The 21650-nt window shown below is 46.6% G+C and overlaps 1 protein-coding gene across 1 annotated transcript in view; it reads left to right on the forward strand.

Annotated features, from left to right (window-relative positions):
* Positions 1 to 4262: 4262 nt before the first annotated feature.
* Positions 4263 to 21650, forward strand: part of abitram (actin binding transcription modulator) — a 29270-nt gene continuing 11882 nt past the window's right edge. Inside the window, exons 1-3 of the mRNA XM_078538523.1 lie at positions 4263 to 4689; positions 13423 to 13474; positions 16600 to 16729. Of these exons, the coding sequence (XP_078394649.1) occupies positions 4623 to 4689; positions 13423 to 13474; positions 16600 to 16729 (249 nt within the window). The 5' untranslated portion in view covers positions 4263 to 4622. The remainder of the gene's footprint in view (positions 4690 to 13422; positions 13475 to 16599; positions 16730 to 21650) is intronic.

Consider the following 21650-nt stretch of genomic DNA (forward strand, 5'->3'; position numbering starts at 1 on the left):
AGCGACTGGGAAGGGGGAACTGAATCAAGAACAATAATATGGTATTTGTGGTAAGGTTCAATGATAATGGCTTTGGAATTCCCACTGTTTAGTCAGAGGAAGTTATGGTTCACGTAATACATGGGTCTGAATCTTCCGAGAAGTGGTAATCACCATTGGATTGTCACTCTGCTCCTTTGTAAAAAGGAGTACCACATTTCTCACCCAGACTTTCGAAGTGGGTCTCCTGAGAAATGTGGAGTGTACCTGCTTCTGGTGTTCTTCCCTTGTAGTGTAGGAGCTTTGAGGGGAAACCCCCTGCACGTCCCCTTATTATGACACTAGCTGCTATATACCAATGATTTAAAATGTCCCAGCCACTTTGACAAGCTACGGAAAGAAGGTAAGAGGATGGGGGAGTATGGTGGGTCATGGGTTGGTGGGGGGATAGTCGGGGTGTTGTGGGGGGGAGGTAGAGAGTTCAGGGGGGTAGTTGGATAGGGTGGTCGTGGGTCAGTGGGGTACTTGAGGGTCCAGTGGGGAGTCAGGGGGTCACTAGTAGAACTTTAACCCTTCTAACTTTTCCTGGGTACAATTCTGCTAAGTAAGTCAGAACATTATGAAATAAAATAAGGGACACTTTAACAGGGTGTTGGTGGGGTGGGTGGTGGTGTTGGTGTCTGTGAGAATGTGGGGGCGGGGGCAAGGTGGCAGTTTCAACAAGAGAGAGGGTGGGGAAGAGGGATCTTGAGACCACAATAGCACTGGGGGGTTTAAAATTAATTAAAACTTAAAACTTATCTTGTTGATTCACAACATTATCATCTCTCCGCTGGCTGACTCATTCACTTGCAGTCTCGTTCAAATTATTCAAATTCACCCTGGAGACTCCCAGGAATAGTCACGCACAGACTGTCCTTGAAATACAGGACAAACAGTGAATATAAGAGACAATCCCTTAAAATACAGGACAGTTGGTCACTCTTTACAAGAGGATTGTGTGCCCAACAATGTCACAAACAGCAGAGACACTTGTTATGGCCCCAGCTGATGTTACTACTGGACAAGTCAGGTCCCAGTGTGGAACCGGCTTGATAAATCCTAACTTTCATTTTTTGTTTAGATATGTGGAGAGTGGCTACTGAAAAGAGGCACAGGAATCAGCTAGAACTTTTAACAAAAGAATAAAACATTCATTAAACAGTACAAGATGAACTGTATTACAATACTCCTTCACCTACAATACCTTCACAGATATATACAGATTTGTAAGGATAACACAAGTTACAAAAGCTATCTTACACTCTCATGTTCACAGTAAGTACACAGTCCATGTAAACCAATAGGCGGCCTGTGTTCAGGCACACCACACTCTGAAACCAAGTGATAGATGCCACCCCAAACAGATGCTATGGGTCCCTCATCAACTCTCCCCAGACGCTTGTCAGGCCATAAGCCAACCTGAGGCAGAGTTCAGTCTCACTGAACTCTGTCTTTCACACGAGGGTTTCCAATCTCCGCTCTCCAAGGACTCACTTTGGAATCTTCTCCCAAATGGCGCTTTCTCTCAGATGCCTTCTGCAAGAGACCACCTCCAGAGTTTTGAACTCTCCTTCCGACAATCCTCTCCCCTGGGTCATCACATGCATTCAAACTTTCTTCCGCGCGCTCTCTGTCACTGACTCAGCTATGCCAACAGACCACTGCTTCACATGCCCATTGTAAAGAGTTACAGACCTTCGGCTGTCCCCTTGGATCTTCCGGCTTCTCCCAAGCCTATATTGCTTTAAATCTGCGTCCTGCAGCTTTCTTCTCTTTAAGCTTGGAGCCTTTCTCTCTGCTCCTTACTTTCACTTCCACAGAACAGGACCTTTTTCAGACTCCTGTTCTTGCTTTGACTAGAAATTCTTCTTGGGGCCCCTCCTTTCTGTCTCACTCCTCGGCTTTGGGACTTTTCAGTTCTTCTAGGAAATCTGCTCTCTCTGCAGTTTCCTGTCCCAGTATCCAGCCTCTCTGGAATCCTGGCTTCAACTCAAGTTTGGGACTTGCTATCTGTCCCTCTGCTATGTTGCTTCCAACTGAACTCAAACTTCTTTTGATTGAACTGAAATTACTTTTCTGTCTCTGTGGGGCCTTCTGTTGCTAGGCAACAGTCTCAGTTCCTTCGCCTCCATCGCATCTGTTCTGATGACGCTACCTTCAAAAACAGTTCCTCTGACATGTCCTCCTTCTTCCTTAACCGAGGTTTTCCACCCACGGTCGTTGACAGGGCCCTCAACCGTGTCCGGCCCATCTCCCGCGCATCCACCCTCACGCCTTCTCCTCCCTCCCAGAAACATGATAGGGTCCCCCTTGTCCTCACTTATCACCCCACCAGCGTCCGCATTCAAAGGATCATCCTCCGCCATTTCCACCAACTCCAGCATGATGCCACCACCAAACACATCTTCCCTTCACCCCCCCTGGCGGCATCCCATAGGGATCGTTCCCTCCGGGACACCCTGGTCCACTCCTCCATCACCCCCTACTCCTCAACCCCAACCTATGGCACCTCCCCATGCCCACGCAGAAGATGCAACACCTGCCCCTTCACTTCCTCTCTCCTCACCGTCCAAGGGCCCAAACACTCCTTTCAAGTGAAGCAGCATTTCACTTGCATTTCCCCTAACTTAGTCTACTGCTCGTTGCTCCCAATGCGGTCTCCTCTACATTGGAGAGACCAAACGCAAACTGGGCGACTGCTTTGCAGAACACCTGCGGTCTGTCCGCAAGAAAGACCCAAACCTCCCTGTCGCTTGCCATTTTAACACTCCACCCTGCTCTCTTGCCCACATGTCTGTCCTTGGCTTGCTGCATTGTTCCAGTGAAGCCCAACGCAAACTGGAGGAACAGCACCTCATCTTCCGACTAGGCACTTTACAGCCTTCCAGGCTGAATACTGAATTCAACAACTTTAGATCTTAAACTCCCCCTCCCCCCATCCCCACCCCGTTTCCTCCCCCACCCTTTTATTTTTTTTTTGTTTTCAATAATTTATATAGATTTTTCTTTTCCCACCTATTTCCATTATTTTTAAATCTACAACTAATACCTTGTCAATCTTTCCACCCCACCCCCATTAGAGCTGTACCTTGAGTGTCCTGCCATCCATTCTTAATTAGCACTTTTCTTAGATAATATCACCACCTTCAACACCTCTTTGATCCTTTTGTCTGTGACATCTTTTGATTATCTGCTCCTATCACTGTTTGCTTGTCCCTACAACCACCCCACCCTCAACTTCTCTCCCCCCGCCCCCCACCTTAAACCAGCTTATATTTCGCCCCTCTCCTAACTATACTTCAGTTCTGTTGAAGGGTCGTGTGGACCCGAAACGTCGACTCTTTTCTTCTCCACCGATGCTGCCAGACCTGCTGAGTTTTTCCAGGTAATTCTGTTTTTGTTTTGCAGTTTTTTACTACCTTGTTTGTTTTACCTTCCCTTCAGGAGTCATAAAAGCTCATTACAATGCAAGCATCTTTTAAAGTGAAACTAAAACTCAACTTCCCCTTTTCCTTAACACACAAATACAAAATAAACTTAGAGATATACCTTATTCCTAACACACCCAAATACACAAATAACTTACTTAAACTATCTCTATTTCCTAACACACTGAGGAAGAAACAAAAGGGATAATGCCATGTTTAGTCACATTACTGAACTGGTCAGAACCGTTTTGGAATCATGAGCAGGATGGAACTGATTCAAACAGGGAGTGAGACCATAAATGAAGTACTGTGTACAGTATTGGTCTCCTTAATATGTTGGAAGGAGCTCAGAGAAGGTACCTGGAATGGGTGGGTTGTCTTATGAAGAAAGGCTGGACAGGCTAGGCTTGTATCCGCTGGAGTTTAGAAGAGTAAGAGGTGAATTCATTGAAACCTTTAAGATCCTGAGGGGACTTGACAGGGTGGTTGTGGAAAGGGTTTCCTCCTGTGGGATAATCTAGAACTAAGGGTCACTGTTTAAAAATAAGGGGTCACCCATTTAAGACAGAGATGAGGAGAATTTTTTTCTCTCAGAAGGTTGTGACTCTTTGGAACTCTCTTCCTCAAATCTTTCAATTTTTTTTTAAGGCAGAGGTAGGTATATTCTTGATAGACAAGGGGGTAAGAGGTTATTGGGGGTAGGCAGGAATGTGAGGCTACAATCAGATCAGCCATAATCTCAATAAATGGTGGAGCAGGCTGGAAGGGCCAAGTGGTCTACACCTGCTCCTAATTTGAATGTTCGTGTGAGTGACGGAGATCTGTGCGGAATGACAGATTTCCTTGTGCTGTACAACTTTTCTAGTCCAGAGGCTGCAGTGACTTTTTGATCACCAGTAGTTTGAAGTAATCACACTTTTAGACTCCAACTGCTGGGGCTTCATGGAGTGTATCTGCTGCAGTTCTCCATGTGGCTGCTGCAGTAAAATGTGGTCCACAGGATGTACATTTGCTTAACATTAATTCCTAACTCTTTACAAATAACACAAGAATATAACAGTGACAAATATTGACAAGCAGAAGAACACCTGAACAATCCCAACCCAGCGACTGGACCTCGGGCATTTCCGGTCTGTTGCTGGGAGACAGCGCGCGGATCTGTCCCGGCTTCCGATGGCGGAGGAGGCGCAGGCCTGTCCTTCAATGGTCGATCGCTACTTCAGCCGCTGGTATAAAACAGGTAGGCGGTGCTGCCCGACCGGAGGAGTCTTGATCTGCGGTACCCGGACTGGAGGTCCTCCAGGGGTCGGGGGTTCTGTCACCTAACATCGGCCGCCCCAACTTTCCCAAGGGGTGGCCTGCCCGGCGGGGGGGAGCGCGGTTGGACAGTCAGCCCCCGGGCGAGGGCGGCGGAGGAGGAGGGCAGTGCCTGGTGGGGTGGGGTGGAGTGGAGGGAGGCAGTGCCTGGTGGAGTGGAGGGAGGGGGAGGGCAGTGCCTGGTGGAGTGGAGGGAGGGAGGGGGAGGGAAGTGCCTGGTGGAGTGGAGGGAGGGAGGGGGAGGGCAGTGCCTGGTGGAGTGGAGGGAGGGAGGGGGAGGGCAGTGCCTGGTGGAGTGGAGGGAGGGAGGGGGAGGGCAGTGCCTGGTGGAGGGAGGGAGGGAGGGGGAGGGCAGTGCCTGGTGGAGGGAGGGAGGGAGGGGGAGGGCAGTGCCTGGTGGAGGGAGGGAGGGGGAGGGCAGTGCCTGGTGGAGTGGAGTGGAGGGAGGGAGGGGGAGGGCAGTGCCTGGTGGAGGGAGGGAGGGGGAGGGCAGTGCCTGGTGGAGTGGAGGGAGGGGGAGGGGGAGGGGGAGGGGGAGGGCAGTGCCTGGTGGAGTGGAGGGAGGGGGAGGGCAGTGCCTGGTGGAGTGGAGGGAGGGGGAGGGCAGTGCCTGGTGGAGTGGAGGGAGGGGGAGGGCAGTGCCTGGTGGAGTGGAGGGAGGGGGAGGGCAGTGCCTGGTGGAGTGGAGGGAGGGGGAGGGCAGTGCCTGGTGGAGTGGAGGGAGGGGGAGGGCAGTGCCTGGTGGAGTGGAGGGAGGGGGAGGGCAGTGCCTGGTGGAGTGGAGGGAGGGGGAGGGCAGTGCCTGGTGGAGTGGAGGGAGAGGGAGGGGGAGGGGGAGGGGGAGGGCAGTGCCTGGTGGAGTGGAGGGAGGGGGAGGGCAGTGCCTGGTGGAGTGGAGGGAGGGGGAGGGCAGTGCCTGGTGGAGTGGAGGGAGGGGGAGGGCAGTGCCTGGTGGAGTGGAGGGAGGGGGAGGGCAGTGCCTGGTGGAGTGGAGGGAGGGGGAGGGCAGTGCCTGGTGGAGTGGAGGGAGGGGGAGGGCAGTGCCTGGTGGAGTGGAGGGAGGGGGAGGGCAGTGCCTGGTGGAGTGGAGGGAGGGGGAGGGCAGTGCCTGGTGGAGTGGAGGGAGGGGGAGGGCAGTGCCTGGTGGAGTGGAGGGAGGGGGAGGGCAGTGCCTGGTGGAGTGGAGTGGAGTGGAGGGAGGGGGAGGGCAGTGCCTGGTGGAGTGGAGTGGAGTGGAGTGGAGGGAGGGAGAGGGCAGTGCCTGGTGGAGTGGAGTGGAGGGAGGGGGAGGGCAGTGCCTGGTGGAGTGGAGTGGAGGGAGGGGGAGGGCAGTGCCTGGTGGAGTGGAGTGGAGTGGAGTGGAGTGGAGGGAGGGGGGGGGAGGGCAGTGCCTGGTGGAGTGGAGTGGAGGGAGGGGGGGGAGGGCAGTGCCTGGTGGAGTGGAGTGGAGTGGAGTGGAGGGAGGGGGAGGGCAGTGCCTGGTGGAGTGGAGTGGAGTGGAGTGGAGGGAGGGGGAGGGCAGTGCCTGGTGGAGTGGAGTGGAGTGGAGTGGAGGGAGGGGGAGGGCAGTGCCTGGTGGAGTGGAGTGGAGTGGAGTGGAGTGGAGTGGAGGGAGGGGGAGGGCAGTGCCTGGTGGAGTGGAGTGGAGTGGAGTGGAGGGAGGGGGAGGGCAGTGCCTGGTGGAGTGGAGTGGAGTGGAGGGAGGGGGAGGGCAGTGCCTGGTGGAGTGGAGTGGAGGGAGGGGGAGGGCAGTGCCTGGTGGAGTGGAGGGAGGGGGAGGGCAGTGCCTGGTGGAGTGGAGGGAGGGGGAGGGCAGTGCCTGGTGGAGTGGAGGGAGGGGGAGGGCAGTGCCTGGTGGAGTGGAGGGAGGGGGAGGGCAGTGCCTGGTGGAGTGGAGGGAGGGGGAGGGCAGTGCCTGGTGGAGTGGAGGGAGGGGGAGGGCAGTGCCTGGTGGAGTGGAGGGAGGGGGAGGGCAGTGCCTGGTGGAGTGGAGGGAGGGGGAGGGCAGTGCCTGGTGGAGTGGAGGGAGGGGGAGGGCAGTGCCTGGTGGAGTGGAGGGAGGGGGAGGGCAGTGCCTGGTGGAGTGGAGGGAGGGGGAGGGCAGTGCCTGGTGGAGTGGAGTGGAGTGGAGGGAGGGGGAGGGCAGTGCCTGGTGGAGTGGAGTGGAGTGGAGTGGAGGGAGGGAGAGGGCAGTGCCTGGTGGAGTGGAGTGGAGGGAGGGGGAGGGCAGTGCCTGGTGGAGTGGAGTGGAGGGAGGGGGAGGGCAGTGCCTGGTGGAGTGGAGTGGAGGGAGGGGGAGGGCAGTGCCTGGTGGAGTGGAGTGGAGGGAGGGGGAGGGCAGTGCCTGGTGGAGTGGAGTGGAGTGGAGTGGAGGGAGGGGGGGGGAGGGCAGTGCCTGGTGGAGTGGAGTGGAGGGAGGGGGGGAGGGCAGTGCCTGGTGGAGTGGAGTGGAGTGGAGTGGAGGGAGGGGGAGGGCAGTGCCTGGTGGAGTGGAGTGGAGTGGAGTGGAGGGAGGGGGAGGGCAGTGCCTGGTGGAGTGGAGTGGAGTGGAGGGAGGGGGAGGGTGGAGTGGAGTGGAGTGGAGGGAGGGGGAGGGCAGTGCCTGGTGGAGTGGAGTGGAGGGAGGGGGAGGGCAGTGCCTGGTGGAGTGGAGTGGAGGGAGGGGGAGGGCAGTGCCTGGTGGAGTGGAGGGAGGGGGAGGGCAGTGCCGGGGGAGGGGGAGGGCAGTGCCTGGTGGAGTGGAGAGAGGGGGAGGGCAGTGCTGGGGGCGGGGGGATGGGGGGGACGGAGGGAGGGTTGGAGTGTAGGGGCGGGGGGCATGTGTGGTGTGGGGTGGGTGTAGTGCTCATGGGATAGAGGGCATCACACTTGGGAGGGAGGGATGGATGGAGGAGGGAGCAGTGCCTGAGTGTGGGCAGTGCCTAGGGGAGGGTGGGCAATGCCAGCAAGATGGAAGGCAGCATCTGGGGAGGGGTTGGGAGGGTGCTGCCTGAGGGTGGCCTGGAAGTCGGTGGAAAACCTGACCTAGTTGAGCTATACTGACCAGGAATGGCAGGATCCCAGTCTGAGTGGATTTACTGCATTGGTGGTGGGAGAGACTGAGATTGGCTTCTGTGTTTTCTCAGTTAGTGGAGACGAAAGAGCAGCCGGGGTCAGTGATCATTAGCTAATGACTTGAGTGAGGAGATTAGGATGAGTTTCAATTTCCCTATCAGGTCAGGGGCAGATTTTGGATTTCCTTCCCGAATTTATCAAGTATGGAACCATAGCTCAGAAAGGTGGATGGGTGGGGAAGGAAAGGAAAATCTCGAAGAGCAAGATTAGGAAGAGTACCTTTTTGTAAAGGATCATCCCGATGTCTAACCAATAAGTTTTATAAAAACAAAAAGCTAAAAGCTACTGCGGATGCTGGAAATCCAAAACAAAAACAGAATTACCTGGAAAAACTCAGCAGGTCTGGCAGCATCGGCGGAGAAGAAATCAGTTAACGTTTCGAGCCTTCATGGCCCTTCGGCAGAACTGAAGCATAGTTAGGAGAAGGGAGAAATATAAATTTCTTTATATTTGTTTATATTTCTCCCTTCTCCTAACTATGCTTCAGTTCTGCCGAAGGGCCATGAAGGCTCGAAACGTTAACTGATTTCTTCTCCGCCGATGCTGCCAGACCTGCTGAGTTTTTCCAGGTAATTCTGTTTTCAATAAGTTTTATACGTTACTTAAAAAAAAAAGGACTTTTGAGCTCTAAGTGGAAGGAACTTTTTGTGATAATGGTCCCATTATTTTTAATAGGGTTCTTAACCTGGCAATGGCCTGACAAAACTGTTATTTCCAGATGATGGAGTTAGCTCATGGACAGCTGTTCATTGTTTTTATAACTGTAAAAAATAATTTTTTTGTGTCTGAATGTATTGTTCCTATCTCCTTATTGGTTTCTGTTATCCATACAGCATTGCTGAAATGGTTAGTAGGAAATAATTGACAATAAAAGGTAGATATTGCAGCCCACACCAAATTTGAGTGGAAATAATTCTAACTTTAAAAATTGAAAATGTAACTAATATGATGTAATGAAATACTTCAAAAACAATTCATTGCCAGTAAAGTCTTTTGGATGCCCTGAGAACATGAAAATCGCAAAGCAAATGCAACTTCTGTCTTATTAACTAACTAGCTGAAACTTCAAATACTAACTGAACTTTGAACAGAATTTAAAGCCTGGGCTGGGTCAAGGCCTGGACCAGTCTGCAGGTCAATTTCTGAGTATGCAGAATCAGTGGAGTTAACCCTGGGATCTGCTCCATTCCATTGATTTTAAAAATGTCAACAGTATCAGAGAAGATTAACTAGTGCTTTTGTGAAACAACTTTTATTCACGTGAGTCTGGTGATTATTTTGAACGCATAGTAGCTTCCTGTAAACCTTTTTAAAAATTAATACTTGCACAGTATGCAAAATTCTATTTGACAAACCACACTTTTATGTCTTTGATAAAGCTCACTAGCTTTCAGCATAATTTCAGGGAAACCATACTGAGGATAATTATGCTTACTGTTGCAAATTAACTGACCAGGTTAGGAGGAGTAAGCTGACTCTTTGTCCCGCTCCTGGATCGGTTATGACAGAGTTTGAATTTGTAAAAAAGTGAGATTGCCAATTCATTATGTGCTTACTTGCATATAGCTCGGTGTAAGAATTAAACCAGCCAGATTCCTTGAGCTAACAAGTAAGGAATTAGTTTTATTACTAAAATTCACTCAGGTAAAGATACAGAAACTGTTTACAAAAAGGTTTAAAATGTATGAACATGTTCAACTTCCCATTAATGCAAAGAACACATGCACAACTTCCCCAGGCATGCACAAAAAGAAATAAAGCCATACAAAGTATCAGATGTTGGCCAAGTGAAAAAAAAAGGTTAAGCCAGAAAAATTATTCATGGATTGTCCAAATGCTTGCTCACATAGAGAGAGTTATTTCCATGGTGGCTGCTGGTACTTTGGTTTCTCACTGAAGGAGTCACTCTGCAGTCATAGCTGGTTGATTCTCTTTTCTCTTGAAGACAGTGGTATTGAGTTGGAATCCACCTTTAAGAACTCTGGGTTTGTAGTAATGAGGTTTTCTGGTCGGTTTTCAAACCACAAAAGTGTTCAGCTTTGTTAAGAGAGGTTTCAGAGAGAGAGAGAGAGATATATATATATATATATAAGGCTGTTGCCCCTGGCAGTCCCTGTTAGTTCATTTCCAATAGATTTTACACCCAAGAGCTGGGTCATGTGACTGCTCTGCTATCAATCTGGGGCTTATTTTAGCTATTTGTCTCTGAGAGCTCTGTAGATGCTGTGTCTCTATAAGGTGGCATGTGGCCTTCATAAATGCAACTTAGCTGTAGGCTAGTTTGTTTCGCACAAAATGTTCCTTTCAAAAAGTTCAATAAATATATATATATATGTCTCCAGTAGATAACATTACAAATTAACATTCTACATAGCACATCTTTGTAACACTCTACATACGAAATTTCCTTCCATACCTTATTCTAGCATATTTTAAAAATTGTCAAAGCAATTTGTCACGAAACACTTCACACTTAATTAATTACCATTAAAGCGCAGTCAATTATTCTGGAGGTAAATGTGACAACCAGTTAACACACAGCAAGATTGGGAGAGCTGTCTCACAGACTAGTCAAACAACAGCCTGATGTAGTCATACTCATGCAATCATAGTAACAGATCATGTCCCAGACACCACCATCACCATTTGTGGGCATGTCCTGGCCCAACGGCAAGACAGACCCAGCAGAGGTGGTAGCACAGTGATATACAGTTGGGAGGGAGTTGCCTGGGAGTCCTCAACATCGATTCCAGACCCCATGAAGTCTCATAACATTAGGTTAAACATGGGGAAAGGAAACCTCCTGCTGATTAATCAGTACTCCTCCCTGTTGAACACCATTTGGAGGAAGCACAGAGGGTGGCAAGGGTGCAGAATGTACTCTGGGTGGGGAACTTCAGTGCCCATCACCAAGATCGGATTGGTACCGCCACCATAGACCAAGCTGGCCGAGTCCTAAAGGACATAGCTGCTAGACTGGGCCTGTGGCAGGTGGTGAGGGAATCAACAAGAGGGAAAAACATAACCTCAGCTTCACCAACCTGCCTGTGGCGATGCATCTGTCCATGACTGCATCAGCAGGAGTGACCACCGCACATTCCTTGTGCAAAGTCCTGTCTTCACATTGAGGATACTCTCCATCATGTTGTGTGGCACTACCACTGTTTTAAATGGGATAGTTAAATTCGAACAGATCTAACAGCTCAAGCCTGGGCATCCATGAGGTGCTGTGGGCCATCAGCAGCAGAATTGTACTCAACCACAATCTGTAACCTCATTTCCCCCGCATATCCCTCATTCTACCATTACCACCAATCCAGGGGATCAACCCTGGTTCAATAAAGAGTACAGGAGGGCATGCCAGGAGCAGCACCAGGCATACCTAAAAATGAGGTGTCAATTTAGTAAAGCCACAACACAAGACTACTTACATGCCAAACAGCATAAGCAGTAATTTATAGACAGAGACAAGCGACTCCACAACCAACAAATCAGTTCTAAGCTCTGCAGTCTTGCCACATCCAGTCGTGAATGGTGGTGGACAAGTAAACAACTCACTGGATGAGGAGGCTCCACAAATATTCCCATTCTCAACGATGGGGGAGCCCGGCACATCAGTGCAAAAGATAAGGCTGAAGCATCTGCCTCAAGTACCGAGTGGATGATCCATCTCGGCCTCCTCTGGAGGTCCTCAGCATCACAGATGTCAGACTTCAGCCAATTCCATTCACTTCACGTGATATCAAGACATGGCTAAAGGCACTGGATACTGCAAAGGCTATGGGCCCAGACAATATTCCAATAATAGTACTGAAGACTTGTGCTTCAGAACTTGCCACGCCCCTGGCCAAGCCACACAACTGAGTGGCTTGCTGGGCCATTTCAGAGGGCATTTAAGAGTCAACCACATTGCTGTGGGTCTGGAGTCACATGTAAGCCAGACCAGGCAAGGACAACAGAATTCCTTCCCTAAAGGACATTAGTGAACCAGATGGATTTTTACAACAATCGACAATGGTTTCATGGTCATCATTAGATTTTTAATTCTAGATTTTTTTATTGAATTCAAATTCCACTATCTGCCAACGGCAGGATTCGAACTCTGGTTGCCAGAGCATTACTCTGGGTCTCTGGATTACTAGTATAGTGACAATACATTACGTCATCACCTCCCCAGGAAGCCTTGAAAGCAACTGACTTTGTTTATGAATAATTCCTGTGATGTTGGCAATTCTATTTCTGTCCGCTGATGATGAAAGTATTTAAAGTGGAGTAAATATGCTTTTTGGAGTATGATATAGGCAGGGAATTTGTGAATTATCTGTCGATATTAGTGAGGGGGAAGACGCTCTGGATTGCACTAGACCAGACTGCACCAAATATGCATGCAGGTTTTCAGGATAAGTGTATTATTACATGTGTAATTACTTTTGTTGTTTCTAGCTGGTGCTGTTAGGCAGGCTGTTTCTATCACCTTATTGTTCACGATTCTTCTCTCTAGCTTACTGCCAACTTCATAAGATCTCTAGCACTAGAGGGTCGAAGAGATTGTAATGTGTGAATAAAGGGCAGATCTCAGTAAGAGTAGGAAAATAAGTAATATGGTGAAATACTCAAGGTCACAGATCACATAGCAGAAGGAATGAACAAATTTAGCAAATAGGAAATATAATATCAGTTTCAGAATGGAGCAAACAAATATTTTGGAAGATGGAAAAGACTGACAGATTAGTGGCTGCAGATGAAGGAGGAAGGATAGAAAAGGTAAGAAAGAATGAGAGGGGGTTGAAAGAGACACAGCACCAAGCTAGTGCTCAAGTAAAGAGTTGGTAAGCAGAAGGATCCCTTGTGGTATGATTGCAGCGCATAGCCTGTCAGTTCAGTGAGTGGGACAGTGCATCAAGAGGACCAGCACCGAGTTAGATCAGTCAGGAAAGGCAAGTGACCAGGACGTGAACCAGATCGATAGCAAGTGAGGGAGAGTCATGCAAAAAAAATTTTAAACGTCATAAATATCACGCCCGAGAAGGTTGTGATGATAACAGGCAGCTTCGAGAGTTGCTGAACAATAAATTGAATAAAAAACAAAGACGCCATTACTCTGTGGCGTATTCCCGCCACAACTCGTCGAGCTTCGGAAAAGCGCGCAGAAGTGGTTGCAGTGGCACTCATCCCAGCTACTACAGAAGAAGGAAGATCAAAGGAATATTGTCAGAATATGCACAAAATTTCCCAGTTTGAATTGGGATGCAGCTAACCTACGATCTGAATTCAAAATATTTAAACAGTGTACAGAGCCCTTGATTCAAGTATGTCTGAACCAGACAAGCAGGCCAAAAAAATTGACCGAGCAATTGGGGATGAAGGTCTACACAGGCTGAACACATCAACATGAAGTATAGTAATTTTATCACCTGGACTGGTGTAAGGAGGATTTTTTTTTTAATGTAGTCAGTGTCAATGTTAGCTGCATTAATGGACCAAAAGTTTGAAAATAATAGGGACGTTCTTAATATTTTTGACACATTTATCTTTGTTCCAGATGTTAAAGGCAAACCCAGTGAAGATCATTGTATCTTACAACATTCTAATAGGTAGGTGCATATGATACATTGTATAAACATTACTACTTTATAAAGGATAATGGAATGTTGTACACTCTGAGCTTACCATAATCTTTAAAACCATCAATAGTGCAAACTTGAATCAGTGATAGCACTTTTTTGTATTAGTGTCATTAAAGTTAGCCACCTGAATGCTTGTTGCAGTCTTTTGTTATCACTGATTTTGAGCTGAGTAATATCAAGATAATATGGTGCCAGATTGCCTGATAGAAACACTGTACAATGTTAGCCGATCTTTGAATGTAGAATTGTCTTCTTCTTAGGCAGCCCCTCAGGATCAAGGGTGACTTGCTTCCACAGTGGGTCGGTGGGTTCTGAGACAAGTCCAATCTGCAATATGCAGATTCTGCCATGTGGGGCAGGTGGTGCTTGGAGGCTCAGGTAGATGAGTTGTTTAGAGGTTTGTGCGCTCCCTCCGATGCCTTGACTTTGCATGTTCCTGATGCAGTCTCTCAATGTGTTTGGTGCCTTCCCGAATGAACCTTCTCTATTGCTGGTCACAAGTCTAGGACTCCCATGAATCATGGGGATGTCTGATCTCTTACGGGATGTTTTGGGGACATCGCTAAAGTGTTTCCGTTGTTCTCCTGAGAGCCTCTTACCATGATCGAGTTCTGAGTAGAGCAGTTGCTTCAGGAGTCACGTGTCAGGTATGCGAATGACGCCCTGGTCAGTGGAGCTGGTTTTGAGTGATTAGCGCCTGGATGCTGGGTATGTTGGCTTGGGAGAGGATGTTGCTTTTGGACTGCCTTTCTTGCAACTGGATTTGGAGGACCATGCGAAGACACACTGGAGAAGTATCACGCTGGTGATACTTCTCCAGTGCTTTGAGGTGCCAGCTGTAGGTTGTCCAAGCCTCTGAGGCATATAGGAACACAGGCATCACTGCTGCCCAGTAAGACATGACCTTAGTCTTGGGTTTGAAATCAATTACACCTTTCCTCAGTTGGCCAGAGGCTGAGCTGGCACATTGGAGATGATGATAAATTTTATTGTCTATATCTGTCTCCGTCGAGAGGAAGCTCTCACAATATGTAAAATGGTCCACATTTCCAGGATCTCTAAGTGCAGACACAAGCATTGTATGCATACTGGAGCTTAATGACTGAAGTGATTTTGCTTTGGGATTGAAGGTGACATAGATTGAACAGCTTCCCATCTGTTCTACAAAATGTCATAGGAGCATAGGAACTGGAGGCCATTCAGCCCCTCGAGCCTGCTCCACCATTCAACTAGATCATGGCAGATCGTCTACCTCAACGCCATTTTGCCGTGCAATCCCAATATTCCTTGATGTCATTATCTCCATGCCTGTGGGTAGTTGGCTGGGTTGAGGTGTAGCCTTGTAGTGAGAAAGATGGAGAAGAGGTATTGTGTGATGATTCAGCCTTGACACCGGCCTTCACTGAGATAGGGTCTTTGGTTCCATTGGTAAGGATCATGGCCTGCATGTCATTGTGGAGTAGGCTGAGAATGGTGACACATTTCTGAGGGCAGTCAAATTTGAGGAGGATACTCCATAAGCCTTCACGACTGACAGAGTCAAAGGCTTCTTAGTAATGTCATCTTTGTTGGTATGCATTATTTTAATTTTATGTTGGAGTTGTGTGTTATGGAGGTATTGGTCAATGTCACAGGTTTTAAATGTTGCTTTCTTTCGTTGTTAAAAGAAGTAGTTGTTGTCTCTTAATCTAAAATCAGATTGTTTTCCTTAAATTGCTGATTCCCATAAAGATATAAATGGTAGAGATTTCCTATGATCTGAGCTAACAGATGTACTTGTTTGGCAATATGTAAATTGAGTGAATCAGCATAGACAAAATGGATATTCCTGGGAATGGGTTAATACCCTGTACTGTTTTTCTTCAGTTGTTTGCATGTATAATATATATAAATGTATTTATGAAACCTGACTTCAAAAGAATTAAGAAGCTAAAAACAAGGTACCAAAACTACACTGCCCTTATTGTGATACATCTAGCGATAAATCAAACTTAAGGCTTACTTTTTAAAAAGTCTTTGTATAAGGGAAATTAATCCTGCATGAAAATGGTCCAGGAAAACAAAGCTAATTAATTTCACGTTATCAGAATCAGTTTTAGTCCTTCTAAATTAAAAATAAAGTTGCAGCTTAGCTTTGCCGATAGAAGTTTTTGGATTTAAGCTCCTCTCCAGGGTCTGAGCATATCATCAAAACAGACAATATAACAACCCACTGTTTGAACTGTTGTCTTTCAGAGGAGATGCCAAACTGAAGTCATCAAATAAAGAACAACAGGTTTTCCCAGTGTCCTGACCAATGCTTTCCCCTCAGCCAAAACGACTGATTAACTAGTCATTCAGCTCAGATGTTTTTTGCAGGACCTTGCTGAATGCATATTTGATGCCATGTTTGACTAAATAATAGTGACTGCACCTCAAAAGTAATTAATTGGTTGTGAAGTACATTAGAACATCCTGAGGACATGGTAAGGTGCTGATTAAATGAAAGTTGATTTTCCTTTCAATTTCTCAAGTTCTTGAAAAACATTTTAGTTATCTGGTTTATCAGTGGTCCATCTTAACCATATGAGTATATGTGATTGGTCCTTAATGATATCTTTAGAATCATAGAAATAGTCACATGATTGCTAATCATGTGACTCCAAATATATGTTTATCAGCATTCCGACGTATAGGGGTATATATAGACATGTAATACAAAAACAAAAATACCTGGAAAAACTCAGCAGGTCTGGCAGCATCTGCGGAGAGGAACACAGTTAATGTTTCGAGTCCGAATGACCCTTCAACGGAACTAAGTAAAAATAGAAGAAAGGTGAATTATAAGCTTATATTTCACCTCTCTATTTTTACTTAGTTCTGTTGAAGGGTCATTCGGACTCGAAACGTTAACTGTGTTCCTCTCCACAGATGCTGCCAGACCTGCTGAGTTTTTCCAGGTATTTTTTTTGTTTTGGATTTCCAGCATCCGCAGTTTTTTGCTTTTATCATAGACATGTAATGTTCATTTTGGCACTATAAATTTGGAAATCTCCCATTTCTTTCATTTTTCTGTAAGGCCCTAACTCAAGCCTTTCTTTTGATTGTAATAGGATATGTGTCATCACTCTGGCAGAATCTCACCCTGTGTTACAGAGTGGGAAAAAAATAAAAAATATTAGCTATCAGATCAGTGCCAACTGTAGTCGACTACAAAACAAGGTCTCAGGAAAATCTAAACGGGTAAGTTTTTAAAAAACTTTATTTGAATCTCTTCTCTTTCCTCACCACTCTCTCCCCTGACCTTAGATGTAGAAGAAAATGCATACAATAACTGTCAACGCTGTGTAATTTTACTCATTTTAATGTCAATTTATTTTATCATTCATGACACTAAAATTGTCATAATAGCGTTTTTGAGCATTTTATGTCTTAGATGGAATATTAATTCAGGCTCTGACCACCCAGTTCAAAAATGGCTGCACAGTAAGCACACATGCTTATTTCAGGTACAGTGGCTTTAGTAAGATTTAAAGAAAAAGCTGCTCTCTTTCTCAGCTTAAGCCCAAGAGACTTAGAAAGTGTAAAGGCTGGCTTGTGACAAATTGGAAGAAAGTGACAATTCCATCAAAAAAATTGCAGTCTAACAAAGTGTCATTTGGATGTAAATATTACATGCAGCTCTTATTTCTTGGTTCCTGCTTCTGAAGGAGTATTTCTTTTAGATATATTTGTTTGAAAGTTTATACTTTGTTCAAGGAACTAAATCTGATTCTGTGCTTTATCAAACTGTTTTCAGTATGTAGAATAGCTGAAGCTATGTACTGATGGTTTCATTGATCTTTGCGCAGTAATCCATAACCCCATTTCTTGATCTGTAAATGTTATGAAGTGCATCCAAAGCTCCCTGTTTTTAACCCAGTGTTTCCATACTGATTATTTTACAATTTCGTACCAATGAACTGAGTTTAATATTTCATCCAGATTTCTCAAGTTTGTTTTTAAATTTCCTGGAAGACCCAGGTCCTTCTGAATGTGGTTTCTGAAATTTGCTATGCTTTCAATTTTAGCAATACCTGCAGACTTCAAAAAATCTTGTTATTGATATACTTCTGCAAATCTTATACCAAAGGACATCCAATATTTCTCCCCTGCTTTGGGCCATTTAGTTGCATACCTTCAGATCCTGTGGGCCACATTATATAAAAGGATAATCATTTTGGTATTGGTGCATGTAAAGTAATTTCGAATACTACCAACCAATTATTGCAAATTAATTTTGGATATCTAAATATTAAGCTAAGTTACCAAATGCTTGAATTTGCTGCTCAATGTCTATTTCTGTTTATCTTATGCTTCTGGCTTTGCTTTTTTCAATTTGATAAGGCTGGTAGTTGCAGTAGATTTGTTCTCAGTGCCCACTCCCTTATTGATGGATTTGGGAATTACTCGCTGTAAAAGGATGCCCCCTTGGCTCACTGGTAGCATTCTAGCCTCTAAATCAGGAGTTCATGGATTCAAGCCCACTCCCTAACTTGAACACATAATCTAGCCGACACTTCATTGCAGTACTGAGGGAATGTTGGAGGTGCCATCTTTTGGATGAGACATTAAATAGAGGGCCCCATCTGCACTCGCATGGAGTTGAAGGGCATGGGAGATCTCCTGATGTCCTGATCAATATTTATCTTTTAAACAAAAACATAGATTATCTGTTTGCAGGGTTTGTGTACAAATTGATTTCCCTACATTACAACACCAAATACACCTCAGATAAAATCAAAATACTGCAGATGCTGGAAATCTGAATCAAAAACAGAAAATGCTGGAAAAACGCAGCAGCTCCAGCAGCATCTGAGGAGAGAAAAACAGAGTTAACATTTCGAGTCTGTATGACCCTTCTTCAAAGCTAAAGAGAAGTGAAAATGTGATGAAATTTATACTGTTTAAGGGGGGTGAAGCTGGATAGAAAGTCAGCGATAGGTGGGGACAAAGGAAAGATTGACAAAGATGTCATGAACTAAAAGACAAAGCGAGTGTTAATGGTAGTGGTAAGGGCTAAAAGAGGTGCTGATAGTGGCATAAGGGTAAGAAAGCAGGATGTGATAATAGTAGAATGAGGGTGAGCATTGTGTGATAGAACAACTTGGAACAAATAACAGATGGCCCTTTTGGGGATGGGGTGGGGGAGGGGGTGGTGGTGGGGAAAAAAGGATAGATAATGGGAAAGAAGGGAGTTAAAAAGGGGATAAAACAATGAATAAATCAACCAAAATAAATAAAAAGAAAAATAAGTGGATAAAAACAAAAATGAATGTAGAAAAAAGGCGATTAAAAAAGGGGTGAGGATAGAGGAGAGAGTTCATGGTCTGAAGTTGTTGAACTCATTGCTAAGTCCGGAAGGCTGTAAAGTGCTTAATCAGAAGATGAGGTGCTGTTCCTCCAGTTTGCGTTGGGCTTCACCGGAACATTACAGCAGGCCAAGGATGGACATTTGGGCATGAGAGCAGGACGGTGTGTTGAAATGGCAATCATCAGTAAGGTCTGGGTCATGCTTGCAGACAGACCGAAGGTGTTCCGCAAAGTGGTCACCCAGTCTGCATTTGGTCTCCCCAATGTAGAGGAGACCACATTGGGGGCAGCGAATGCAGTAGACCGAATTGAAGGAGGTGCAAGTGAAGCACCGCTTCACCTGAAAGGAGTGTTTGGGCCCTTGGACGGTGAGGAAGGAGGAGGTAAAGGAGCAGGTGTTGCACCTTCTGCGATTGCAAGAGAAGGTTGCTGTGGGAAGGGGATGATGTGTTGGGGGTGATGGAGGAGTGGACCATGGTGCCCAGGAGGGAATAGTCCCTACGGAATGTTGACGGGGTGGGGGGCTGGGTACGGTGAGGGGAAGATGTGTTTGGTGGTGGCATCATGCTGGAACTGGCAGACATGGCGGAAGATGATCCTTTGAATGCAGAGGCTGGTGGGGTGAAAAGTGAGGACAAGGGGGACCCTATCATGGTTTTGGGAGGGAGTGGAAGGTGTGAGGGCAGAGGTGCAGGAGATAGGTCAGACATGGTTGAGGGCCCTGTCAACCACAGTGTGTTTGGGGGTGACCTCGGTTAAGGAAGAAAGAAGACATGTCAGAAGCACTGTTTTGGAAATTGGTATCATTGGAACAGATACGACAGAGGTGAAGAAACTGAGAGAATGGGATAGAGTCCTTACAGAAAGCAGGGTGTGAGGAGCTGTAGTTGAGGTAGCTGTGGGAATCTGTGGGCTTGTAATGAACATTGGTGGGCAGCCTGTCACCAGAAATGGAGACAGACAGGTCAAGGAAGGGATGGGAACTGTCGAAGATGGACCATGTGAAGGTGATAGAGGGGTGGAAATTGGAAGCAAAATTGCTAAATTTTTCCAGGTCCGGACGAGAGCATGAAGCAGCACCGAAACTGTCACTGATGTACCAAGAAAAGAGTTGTGGGAGGAGGCCTGAGGACTTCAAGGAATGTTCCACACACCCCATAAAGAGACAGGCGTAACTGGGACCCATGTGGGTACCCATAGCCATAGCTTTTATTTGGAGGAAGTGAGACAAGTTTAAGGAGAAATTGTTCCGTGAGAGAACAAGTTCAGCCAGGCGGAGGAGAGTGGTTGTGGATGGTGATTGTTCGGGCTTCTGTTCAAAAAAGAAGTGGGGAACCCTCATACCATCCTGGTGGGGGATGGAGGTGTAAAAGGATTGGACGTCCATGGTGAAGAGGAGGCAGTTAGGGCCAGGGAACTGAAAATTGTTGATATGATGTAGGGCATCAGAGGAATCACGGATGTAGGTGGGAAGAGACTGGACAAGGGGAGAGAGAACGGAGTCAAGATAGGAACAGAAGAGTTCCATGGGGCAGAAACAGGCTGACACAATTGGTCTCCTGGGACAGTCCTGTTTGTGGATTTTGGGAAGGAGGTAGAAGCGGGCTGTCCGGGGTTGGGAGACTGAGGTTGGAAGCTGAGGAGGGTAGATCTCCAGAGGAGATGAGGTCAGTGACAGTCCTGGAAACAATGGCTTGAGGTTCAGCATTCACCAAATATACCTCAACCTTCAGTGGCTGTGAAATGCTTCGGAACATCCTGACTTTCAAGTTATTTCTCTTTCTTCATTTAGGTGAATCACCAGGTCTTCATGGGGCTGCATATGGCCCTCAGGCTGTAGTTTGTGCACCTTTGCTATACACAAGAACACAGGAAATAGAAGCAGGAGTAGACCATATGGCCTGCTAAGCCTGCTCTGCCATTTAATATGATCATGACTGATCTTGGACTTCAATTCCACTTCTCTGCCTTCCCCATACCCCTTGATTCCCTGAGAAACTAAAAATCTGTTTTTCCCAACCTTAAATGTATTCAATGATGGAGCATCCATAACTCCGAGGCAGAGAATTCCAAAGATTCATTACCATTTGAGTGAAGTAATTTCCCCTCATCTCAGTCCTAAATGATCGGCACCTTATCCTGAAACTGTGTCCCTGCATTTTAGATTTCCTAACCAGCAGAAACAATCTCTCAGCATCTACCCTATCAAGCCCCTTCAGAATCTTGTACGTTTCAATCAGATCGCCTCTCATTCTTCTAAACTCCAGAGAAAATAGACCCGATTTTCTCAGCCTCTCATCATAGTATAACCCCCTCATCCCAGGGATCAATTTAGTAAACCGTTGCTGTGCCACCACCAATGCAAGTATATCTTTTCTTAAATGTGGAGATCAAAACTGCACTCAGTATTTCAGATGTGGTCTCACCAAAACCCTATATAACTCTAGCAAGACTTCTTTATTCCTATACTCCAATCCCCTTGCAATAAAGGCAAACATGTCATTTGCTTTTCTAATTGCTTGCTGTACTTTGTTGTGTTCCTTGTACAAGCATACCAAAGTCTTTTAGGACATCAACACTTATAAGTTTCCAACCTTTTAAAAAACGTTCAGCTCTTCTATTCTTTCGATCAAAGTGAATAATTTAACACTTCCCTACATTATAATCCATCTGCCATTTTGTTGCCCACTCACTTAACTTATCTCTATCTCTTTGGAGCCTCTCTGTGTTCTCTCCACAGCTTACCTTTCCACCAAGCTTTGTATCATCAGCAAACTTAGATACATTATTCTCTGTCTCTTCATCTAAGTCA

The sequence above is a fragment of the Cetorhinus maximus genome, chromosome 3 (assembly GCF_964194155.1).
Source record: "Cetorhinus maximus chromosome 3, sCetMax3.hap1.1, whole genome shotgun sequence".
NCBI lineage: Eukaryota > Metazoa > Chordata > Chondrichthyes > Lamniformes > Cetorhinidae > Cetorhinus > Cetorhinus maximus.